Source organism: Vigna unguiculata, chromosome 2 (genome assembly GCF_037176805.1).
Source record: "Vigna unguiculata cultivar grain cowpea cultivar isolate G323 ecotype 2 chromosome 2, ASM3717680v1, whole genome shotgun sequence".
In the NCBI taxonomy this organism is placed as follows: Eukaryota; Viridiplantae; Streptophyta; class Magnoliopsida; order Fabales; family Fabaceae; genus Vigna; species Vigna unguiculata.
The window spans coordinates 26375122-26386719 of NC_140793.1; the positions used below are offsets into that span (position 1 = coordinate 26375122).

General features: G+C 35.5%; 2 protein-coding genes across 2 annotated transcripts; both read left to right on the top strand.

Moving 5' to 3' along the window:
- Window positions 1-3137: 3137 nt before the first annotated feature.
- LOC114173144 (benzaldehyde dehydrogenase, mitochondrial-like) lies at window positions 3138-7853 on the top strand. Its single transcript, XM_028057386.2, has 11 exons — window positions 3138-3295; window positions 3824-3961; window positions 4615-4757; window positions 4869-5022; window positions 5510-5739; window positions 5846-5935; window positions 6080-6253; window positions 6343-6480; window positions 6905-7042; window positions 7141-7202; window positions 7291-7853. Exons 1-11 carry the CDS (start codon window positions 3217-3219, stop codon window positions 7562-7564), a joined length of 1620 nt encoding a protein of 539 aa, XP_027913187.2. The 5' UTR covers window positions 3138-3216; the 3' UTR covers window positions 7565-7853.
- Window positions 7854-8774: 921 nt separating this feature from the next.
- On the top strand, window positions 8775-11245 carry LOC114169609 (U-box domain-containing protein 19-like). Its single transcript, XM_028054850.2, has one exon. The coding sequence runs from the start codon at window positions 8958-8960 to the stop codon at window positions 11037-11039; it is 2082 nt and encodes a 693-aa protein (XP_027910651.1). The 5' UTR covers window positions 8775-8957; the 3' UTR covers window positions 11040-11245.
- The last annotated feature ends 353 nt before the right edge of the window (window positions 11246-11598 follow it).

Genomic DNA, 11598 nt, shown 5'->3' on the forward strand with positions numbered 1-11598 from the left:
CGAAACTCTCCACATCCTCCCTGAACCTCCACCACCACAACCCATCCAAGCTTGCCTCCACCACCACCCTCTCCACCAAACACCATGTCATCCACCACAGGCCTCACCACCATTGAGGTTTCTGCTTCACCGGAGAACCACCCACCTCTGCGGCAATGACCATGGCAGAACGCGAAACCCCTCACACCAGAACGTGACCACCATGGCAGTCACCTCCGTGACAAAGATCGATGCTACCTATGTTGTAAAACCACCGTGACGATCACGAAGCCATCGTGAGGCACTCCCACCTGCGACGCCACAACCTGAAATGCCAAAATAAAAAAAACGAAACGGATTTCATGAAAGCAAATTTTTTCATGAAACAGATTTTGATATTCGTTTCATACTCTAGTTCCGGAGCCGTCGTCGGCAACAACGTGAGGCGTTCAACCTCTCTTGTTCTTCTTCTTCCCCATAGGTGCGCAGTGGAGGTTCTTCACCACCTCCATCATATGACACACTACCACCACCGTGAACCACGGTGATCAGAAGCTCCGTCACCATTGCCAAACTACCACCTTATCTCCATGCCAAACATGGGAGTCCCACGGTTCGGACATATGGGAGGATTCCGATTTGTCCCTCTGTTTCTTATTTTTCTCTTTCATTTTGTTGATTGATCAGTGGAAGTTTGATAGTGGAGGTGAGATAAGGATTGGTGATTTTTTGGTATTTCTAGAATGAGGAAGAAGGTGGTGATGGTGAAGGTGTTGATAATGGTTGTGATTAATGTGTGGGTTAAGGTTATGTGATAGAATTTATTAATGTGTATTTGAAGAATGAAAAGATGATGAATGGGTTGAAGATTGAGGTGGAAGATGGATGATGTAACAACATATTGACAATATTTCTAGAATGGAGATGAAGATGGTGGTCTATGGAGGTGCCGAGGATGGTGGTTTGTTATTTAAGTGGTGGTTTGGAATGGATGAAAGGAGGAATATCTAAGTGAAGTTGGATTCTCTTGTGATGAATAACGGTGTGTTGGTTTGGAGGTAGAAGAATGGGTCTCCATGATCCCTTGGAGATGGTGCGGAGATCAAAACCCCACCTCTCCCCTCTGGTTTGTTTTTGGTGTTCAATATGAAGATCCATGAGTTGTCATGATCATGATGAATGGATAAAAGAAAAGTGGATATGTGCCTAATGGAGGGGTATGGAGAAAAGAATCCAGAGGGGACGTGTTAGGGAGTCTTGGAAGAAATAAGATTTCTGATTTCTTATAAGAATGAAGATAGTTAGGTTGAAGCGTGAGTGTGACAGAAGAAGATAGATTAAAGATGGAGATATGAGTTGAAGGAGAAAAAATATTTTCAGTATTTACTGTGGGTCAACTTAATATTTACTGCAGGACAACTTAGGAATTATAATATATGTTTGGAGGTACAGGAGAATCTATTGGAGGTATAGGGAGAAGCTCCCATCAACGAATTGAAGGTGGAAATTCAGTTCTTCGATAACCCAATTCTTAACAAGCCCATTAAACAGATCCATTTGGAGATTTATTTTGCCACTGAATTTAGAAAAATATTTCATTTAACCCTTGAGGCATAACATTTATGGGCACAATGGAGTTAGGTCTAACTTGACATATTTTTTTAAGAATTAGGATCATAATAATAAAATATATAATTTTATCTTAAAAATTCATATAAAATAAATAAATTAATACCTTATTTAATAATTCTTGCAAATCTTCACACATGAGAGGACCGAATTGAGTAATTAATAATGCATGTAAAAAAAGAAGAAGTTATATTAAAAACCAAATTTTGGTAAGAACAACATAGTTTATCCTAAAATGTTGATATATCTAATCATTAAAAATAAAAAAGAAAAATTGTAAATTGTAAAATTTGCATTCATTTTACTCTTTTTTCATTAATTTTGTGAAAACTACATAATTTCTTTTATTTACGTTTTCATTTATTTCCATTTTATTTTTATTAAAAACAAAGAAAAAACAAAAAAGAATATTCAACTTGTAATGCACACCCTTAATAAAGGAAAATCTCTTTTATACACAATTCCATACTATTTTTATATTTTTGTAATTACTTATATATATATATATATATATATATATATATATATATATATATACTTTTTTATTATTGTTCTCTTTTAAATTCAATTAACTTTATTTTCTCAGTTTTAATGTCTACAAAAAAATATTTACAATAAAATTAATTGGTTTATTTTTATAACTTTTATATACATGTTTTTTTTTTAATTCTAGTAATATATTTTATTTTGATAATGATGACAATAATCGTTTTTTTTTTTAATTTTAGTAGCACACGAGGCTGGCCAATCAATGCATTTTCGGCGCACCATGAATCACACTTGTACACAATAAATACTACATTTTTCTCAAAATACTAATAAATATTACCTAACACAAGTAGAAAACGTTCAGATCTCAAATTAGCAATTGAAAATATATTTATATTTTAAATTATTTTCATGATATTTTGAAACAACATGTAAAGTCTGTGATTGAAAAAACGTCAAAAGTAAGTGGCTGCCGAATTTTATATAAATAAATAAAATATATTTAAAATTAAAAAATAGTTTAATACAATAAAAATACTTTTTATTCAAAAATGTAAAGCAAACCATAAACTGTTAACTACTATCTTAAATAATAATAATAATAATATTATTATTATTATTATTATTATTATTAGGTTGCAGTAGTAGTGTGTGACAAGGATAAGGATAAGAACTGAAATTTCAGGAACACAGAAAATAAGAAATAAAAGCTATTAACAGTTCAGACACGAGGAAGAAGAAGAAGAAAAGTTTTGGAATATGAAAGGAAACTGTCAAAGAGTGTGATTGCTGCCATATCACTCTTTTCATTTATTTGACTCGAATTAGGTAACCAAAATGGTTGGTCCACAAATGTTACCAATTTTTTGAGGAGGACAAAATAATAACGTAGTATCATAAATTATGAAGAAATAAACAAATCTAAAAAGTTAAATCCGTTATGGAAGGTGTGAGACATAACATCGTAATTTGTTTGGTCAAGTGTTTATGTCTCATCTTTTATGGCGTGACTGATAACAACATTTACATTGAAACTTGGTTACCGTTTCACACAAACTTCATAATCTGAAACTATAAATAGAGAAGAGAAGAGAGGCAAAACACCAACGAAAGTTAACCATGGCTTCTTCAAGGAGGATCTCAAGGCTGCTCTCTCCTTCTTTTCTTTCTGCTACCACTAATTCTTTGTTTTCTAGAGGTACTACTACTTCTTTATCATCACTTCCAAGATCTTGGTCTCATCTTGTTACTTTCATGTTTGGTTCTTGACAGCATCAAAATTAAGTGATCTTCAATTTTGTAGTATTTTCTGATCCTTATGAACTGTAGTTACCAATTTGTTGGAGATGGTTGAATTGATCAACTGTTATATAATGTATTTTAAAAATTGTATGATCCATTACCAGAAGTGTGTACTCCATTCTGTACTCATTTATTGGTTGGCTTTTTGTTCTTTTCTAGCCACAACCTGTTTCTTTCAAAGATTCACTTCCATTTTTTATGAATAATCCAAATGTGAAAATACTTACCATATTAAGTAAAATCGAGAAAGTTCAACACCATACTTAAAAAAGACTATTTCGGTTCATGTTAATACCTAGAAGAAGGATCATGTCTTTCGATGAGTGTTTTTAGGCCTTGATTTTGATTTGGGGTTTTCGTTAATGGACTTGTTTATTTTTAATCAGACTTTTTAAGGCCATTGACCATTTTTTCTGATATTCAGGTGGAAGTGGTACTGTTGTTGGAGGACTCAGTAAATTCAGCACTACTGCTGCTGCCACTGAAGAACCAATTAAACCAGCAGTTAGAGTAGAACACACTCAGCTCTTAATCGATGGAAAATTCGTTAATTCTGCTTCCGGTTAGTCCTCTTTTTTTCACCCTTTCTACTTTTATCTTCATCTATTTAGTGTGTTTGGGTGAGCACTTGCAAACTGGTTCTGAATGAAGGGATGTGATTTATCTTAGGAAATTTTTTTATATTTTATCTTAAAGTTAGTAAAGAATCTTAATAAATAATTTTGTATCTAATGCACTAGTGAATTTTGTTGAAAATATTTAAGTGTGATTCTAAGTCTTATATTTAATAGAAATGATAAAGTTAAATACTAAAATTCATAAATTTAATGTTTCAAGATTTTGGTTAAAAGTAGTGTTCAGTCAGCTTCTTATATGGGTTAGACTCTTGTTATATATATCTAATATCTTTCTAATAAAAATTTCATGAATAGACCCATCAGTGATATTAGAGTGGTTAATTCGTCTTGGTAATTCCATATAAAGAAAAAGATTCACAAATTCAGTGTTTTGAAATTTTGAATTAAAAATTGTGTCGATATATGAGTTAGACTTATGTATCAATCACATGACCCAGGACCATCAATTAGTTTCACAGGACCACTAGTATTTGAACATTATCCATGTGGTGAATGCAAATTGTTATTCATTATTTTGCACAAAAAGTCAGAATCTTGATGTGGTTATAACTTAATGTTGTGATTCCCCTTACATCAGGCAAAACTTTTCCAACGTTGGATCCGAGGACAGGAGATGTGATTGCTCATATTGCTGAGGGGGACCATGAAGATGTTGATCGAGCAGTTGCCGTTGCTCGCAAGGCATTCGACCATGGACCTTGGCCAAAGATGACAGCCTATGTATTTTCACCCTTACATTTGTTGTTGAACAACGTACAGATTCTATGATCTTTGGTTCCATGTTCATTCCACTAAATCCTTTTTTTGTCTGCTTCTTGTACAAACGTGTAGGAAAGGCAAAAGGTACTGCTACGTGCTGCTGATCTGATTGAAAAGCACACTGATGAGATTGCTGCACTTGAGACATGGGATACTGGGAAGCCATACGAACAAGTTGCTAAAGTTGAAATTCCAATTATTGTTCGTCTATTTCGATACTATGCTGGTATGTTGATTTGAGAAACACTAACAACACTCTTTCAAAAGGGTTTTCTATTATTTTTGCAAACCGGTTTTGTAAAATTAAGATAAATTTAAAGTCCACTTTTTAACGTGATATCAAAACTATGAGTTAAAACTTATTCTAGCAAACTTGATTATTTGTTGAATCTATTTTTTCACCTGTTACTGGACTACTCATTAATGTTTTCTCTTACATTTTGAGAGAATGTATTTGAAATGTCCTATCAACTAGTGATAATGTCAATTTACATTACAAAATACATAAGAAGAGTGTAAATCTCACCTTATAAGTTAATTTTTTAAGGTTGAGTTAGGCTTAAAATCTACTTCTTAACCATTATCGAGTGAAATGATCGAAAATCACAATTTTCAAAGGTCTTCATTTTCACTCAATTTTATAATTGTAGAGAATATGTTTTAACGTGTTAGAAACTTTGCTGCTAACACTTTTCATATTCAAAATTTGTCAGGTTGGGCAGATAAGATTCATGGTATGACAGTTCCAGCTGATGGGCCATATACTGTGCAAACATTGCATGAACCTATTGGTGTGGCCGGTCAGATCATTCCATGGAACTTTCCTCTTCTCATGTTTACCTGGAAGATTTGCCCAGCATTGGCCTGTGGTAACACTGTTGTCATCAAAACAGCTGAGCAGACTCCTTTATCTGCTTTCTATGCATCTAAGTTGCTTCATGAGGTGTGTGTTACATTACATTCCATACTTATTTTCAAAGAGAATTGTTAAATGAAAAGATTTCTAATTGTATATTCAATGTTCACACCAAATTCATCATCTCTCTCAGGCAGGACTTCCTCCTGGTGTGTTGAATGTCATATCTGGTTTTGGTCCAACTGCTGGTGCTGCCATTGCCAGTCACATGAACATAGACAAGGTAATCAGATATTTTTACTAGTATTCTTTTTCACTCTTCCACCCCTTTTGATTCTCAACATTGGCAAATCCTTTTAGTGAAACAATGTGAGGAATTTGATGGTAGAAGAAATGCCAAATAAAGTATTTTTACTCTCCGTTGCAGCTTGCTTTCACTGGTTCAACCGATACTGGAAAAATTGTCCTTGAACTTGCAGCTAAAAGCAATCTTAAGCCTGTTACTCTGGAGCTTGGTGGCAAATCCCCTTTTATTGTATGTGAAGATGCTGATGTAGATGAGGCTGTTGAGCAAGCACACTTTGCATTATTCTTCAACCAGGTTCATCCTAATATCAAGTTTGTTATGTAAAACAATAGTCTTCCATAGAGTTCATCAATAGATTAACTTGTTCTTTTTGTGACATTCAGGGACAGTGCTGCTGTGCTGGGTCTAGAACATTTGTACACGAAAGTGTGTACGATGAATTTGTTCAGAAAGCAAAGGCACGTGCTTTGAAACGTTCTGTTGGTGATCCATTCAAAGTAGGAATAGAGCAAGGTCCTCAGGTAACATACCCTCATACACAGCTAAAAAACGAGTTCAGATTTTTTACTGAGTTTTTAGTGTTATCTTCTACCGAATATTAACAATACCCATATATTAATACTTTAAAACTATTTTTAATATATTTAAGAAGAATCAAAATCAGTGTCATTGGTATATTTTTATACAGAAAAACCCAACAGTTTTTAGTGTTATCTTCTACCGAATATTAACAATACCCATATATTAATACTTTAAAAATATTTTTAATATATTTAAGAAGAATCAAAATCAGTGTCATTGGTATATTTTTATACAGAAAAACCCAACCGAGAATCTAAATTCTCATAAACTCAAAAAGCATGGAAAGAATTACACTAATTTGATATACTTCCTAATATAAAATGTGTGCTCTATTGATGCTAACGTGTGTGATCCAAAAATCAGATTGATTCAGAACAATTTGAGAAAATATTGAAGTATATTAGATCTGGTGTTGAAAGTGGAGCTACACTTGAAACTGGAGGAGATAGATTTGGCAACTCCGGCTTCTATGTTCAACCTACTGTCTTCTCAAATGTTAAGGTACAATGAAACAATAACAAAGTCTGTCAGTTGCCTCTCATTGTAGTAATGATGATTAAAACATGAGTTCTTGTGTCACTGATTGTTAAAACAACCAGGATGATATGCTGATTGCAAAGGACGAGATCTTTGGCCCAGTGCAATCCATATTAAAATTCAAGTAAGAACAATGATTCCTATTTGCAATTAATATCATTATGCTTTCAGTTTTTGTTCATGCACTAATTAGGTTGAGTGTTTGATGATAGGGACATTGATGAGGTGATTGAAAGAGCAAATAACACACACTACGGGCTTGCAGCGGGAGTGTTCACAAAAAACATTGACACAGCAAACACTTTGAGCAGAGCATTGAAAGCTGGAACAGTGTGGGTGAACTGCTTTGACATATTTGATGCAGCAATTCCCTTTGGAGGGTACAAAATGAGTGGTCAAGGAAGAGAAAAAGGAGAATACAGTCTCAAGAACTACTTGCAAGTCAAGGCTGTCATCACACCCTTGAAGAACCCAGCTTGGCTTTGAACATCATTCACTTACCTTTATTTCATTCAAAGATTAATAATAAGTTCCAATAATCAAGAGCATTAAATTGTTTTTATTCATCTCATGGTATCGCATAATGTTCAAATATAATCCAGTTTCCTTTTTCCGCTTGAGAAAATTCTGTGGTGTAAAATTCAATGTGGAGATGGGTTTGTTTGTGTTTGTTGGTGGGATTGGAATCAAATTTGCTTAATGATGTATGTAATCATGTAACCTCGTATTACCTGTTCTCAGAAGACATTATTCAAGTGAAATTGTTTTGATTGAATTGTGATTCAATTTCTAATGATCGTATTTATTTTAGGGATAAATATGTTTTTATTCCTTCAATTTTTAGTAAAAATTGAACTTAATCCTTTTCGAAAACTTTGAATTAATTTAATCTTTTAACTTTGTAAATATGTGGATTTAGTCCTTTTAACAAATTTTTATTAAATTTATTTCACATTTCAAACACATTTCACTATAGTATTTTAGTTTGTTTAAACCGTTTGACACATGTTTGTGTTAATGTTAGTTGAAAAATATATTTGAAATGTAAAATAATCTTACAAAAGTTTGGTTTGGAAGACTAAATTTATACATTACTAAAAATGAGAGGGACTAAATTTATTCAAGATTTACAAAATAAACTAGTTCTAATTTTCACTGCTACATGTTATCAAAAATATATTTAACTTTTTTTTATCATATATAATAAAACGAGAAACGAGATATTTTAATAAATATTCTTTGACACACGTTTATCTATATATGGGCTGACGGCCCAACAAAAGAATAGGACCTATTGGACGCTACCCAAACATAAGACAGATCCATTTTATAAAATAAATTTAACCTTTTTTATAAATTAAAATCAACATATGCACCTTAGAAGATAAGAATTTAAAATTTTAAAAATAACTATTATTTCAAAATTTTCTTTACTAAAGAAAAAATTAGAATGTTTGACCAGAAAATAACGGAATAACTTAACTTAAATTCAATTATGGCCAACCCAAGCCGCAATTTTTATTTATTTACTTAAAGAACAAGGCTCCAACGTTGAAAACGCTGAACTTAGTCTTACAATTCCACGTTGTACACCATAGTAGCTGTCGGCTCCCTCTCTCCAAGCACCTTCAAAATCACGTTCGCTTCCCGCTTCTCACGCGCCACGCGTCACTCTCTCAAACACTTTCTCTCCACGGATCCACATAACCCCACGTGTCCCTGCATTCAAATCCTAAACTCAAAAACATCAAATCATATCTCGACGCGTGTCCCTCTTTTCACTTCCTATAAATATCCAAACCTACGTCCTCATGAAATCCAATCAAAACAAAACAAAATATCATATTATCCAAACACAAAATACAACGCAAACCTTTCCATGATCCGAAACACAAGCGGGTCGGGTCGCCGGATACTTACTTTCCCGGCGGTTCATCCATGCGAAAGCATCGCTCCCTCTACCCTTCTCCCTTCACTCATCACTCTCTGCAACGCTATCTCCTCTTTCCAGCACAGGTTCTCGTGTTTCCCTTGCAACAAGCGAAACGCGAGAAACGCTATTCGTTTGACCCATCTTCTCCAACCTTTCCTTCATGAAATCCGAGACTGCCATTCGGGTCTTCCTGATCCTGCAACCCTGAGCCTCTCCGAGCTCCATTTGACCTTCCAGAAGCTTCTTTTCCTTCTTGAAGATCTCTCCCGCGAAGGTGCCAAGCTTTACATGTTGATGGAATCGGATCGGGTTGCCACTCAATTTCGGGTCATATCAAGATCCGTGGCCACTGCCTTAGACGTTTTCCCTTTCGGTTCTGTGGAGATCTCCGAGGAAACCAAGGAGCATGTTTTGCTGCTGAACGAACAAGCCAGGAAGGGCAGGTTTGAATTTGAGGAAGAAGACAAACGGGTTGTGATGAGTGTTGTGTCGGGTTTGACCCGGTTTGAAAACCAGGTTGCCCCGGATGAGGGTGATCTGAGGTGGGTCATTGAGTATATTGGGGTTAAAGGGTGGAGTGAGTGTAACAAAGAGGTGAAGTTTTTGGAGGGAGAAATTGGGTTCAAGGGCTCCGATGAGAAGAGGAACAAGGTGACACTTTTGAGTAGTTTGGTAGGGTTCATGAGTTATTGTAGATGCCTTGTGATGGAGGTTGTTGATTCTGAAGAGAGTAACACAAAATTTGAGGGAAGGAGAGAAAGTAGTATTGAAAGTGAGATCCATCTGAGTCTGAGTTGTCTTAACCCGGACGATTTTCGATGTCCAATCTCTTTGGAACTGATGAGTGATCCAGTGACAATAGAGACAGGTCATACGTATGATCGTTCTTCAATTCTGAAGTGGTTCAGAAGTGGGAACATGACGTGTCCCAACACAGCCAAAAGGCTTATCACCACTGAAATGGTTCCAAACGTGGTCCTTCGGAGGTTGATTCAGCAGTATTGCCATGCGAATGACATAAGCATTCCCTTCGTTGATTCGGGTCGTAGGAATCGTGAGAGTACAAGGAGAGTGGAGCCTGAGAGTGTAGCAGCAGAGGGAGCAATGAGAATGTTGGCTAGTTTTCTGAAAGAGAAGATTGAGAATGGAAGTGGGGAAGAAAAGAACAGAGGTGCATTTGAAATAAGGCTTATTTCCAAAACAAGCGTTTTCAATAGGTCTTGTTTGGTGGAAGCTGGTTTGGTTCCTCTCTTGTTGAGGTTGCTGGCATCGATGGATTCGTTGACTCAAGAGAATGCTGCGGCAGCGCTTCTAAACCTCTCAAAATGCGCAAAGAGTAGAAGCGTGATGGTTGAGAAATGGGGGTTGGAATCGATCGTTGGGGTTTTAAAGAAGGGTGTGAAGATGGAAGCTCGGCAGCATGTTGCTGCGGTGTTGTTTTACCTTAGTGCTGAGTATGGGAACCTGATAGGGAAGGAGGAAGAAGCGATTCCATCATTGGTAAATCTTGTGAAAGATGGCTCTTATCGAAGCAAGAAAAATGGGTTGGTCGCAATTTTTGGCCTTCTTAAGCACCCGGAAAATCATAGGAGGGTGGTGGAAGGTGGAGCAGTTCCTTTACTTGTTGGCATCTTGAAAGGTTCTGAAAACGAAGACCTCATCACGGATTCTCTGGCAGTTCTGGCAACTCTGGCAGAGAAGAGAGAGGGAATGTTTGCAATTCTTGAGGAAGAGGCTTTGCATGTAGCTGTTGAAATTTTGAGTTGTTCCACTTCGAGGGTGGGAAGGGAACACTGTGTGGCATTGTTGCTTTCTTTGTCTGTGAATGGTGGAGAAGATGTGGTTGGTTACTTAGTGAAGAGTCCTTCTCTTATGGGATCCTTGTATTCTCAGCTAAGTGCAGGCACATCTCGAGGAAGCAAGAAAGCGAGTGCTCTGATTAGGGTCCTCCATGATTTTTATGAAAGGAGGTCCTCTGGCTTTAAGATTTCGGTTATTTCGCAGGAACAGTTCATTCATGTTCGGTAACCCAGTAGTTTTTGTTCACCTGGGTATTCTTTATTTGTTTGAAATTGTAGATACCGTTGTATAAATCTGTTTGTTTTTTGTACTCGAGATATTTATTGGCTCAAGTTTTAAAGAGCTAATAATCTTATCGGCTTCTGCTTTGCACAGAGCTTGTACACATGACTATAATTCATTGATTTGTATTAATCGAATAAGATTTTATTTTATCATGTTTATTAATAAGGAATAAATTTGGCTTTGTTTTGTTTTTTCCAAGACTTGATGAGCTTTTGTTTCCTTCTCCTGGTATACTACCCTGCAACTGCGAGAGTGGAGGTGCAACGAAAGTGTGGGTTTGCTTATGCTGATTTAAGCTGAAAAGGATAAAGAGATTGTTGGTTGTCAGCATTGTTACTCTTTTCACGCTCGTCAGAAAAGCAACGAATTGATATGGATTTGTAAAATTGATTTTGAATGAAATTGATTTAAAAGTGATGTGGTTTTTGTTTGGATGATATAAAATATTAACATGATTCTCATTTTAGATGTTTGGAAACATGTTTTCAAAATTAATTGAGTG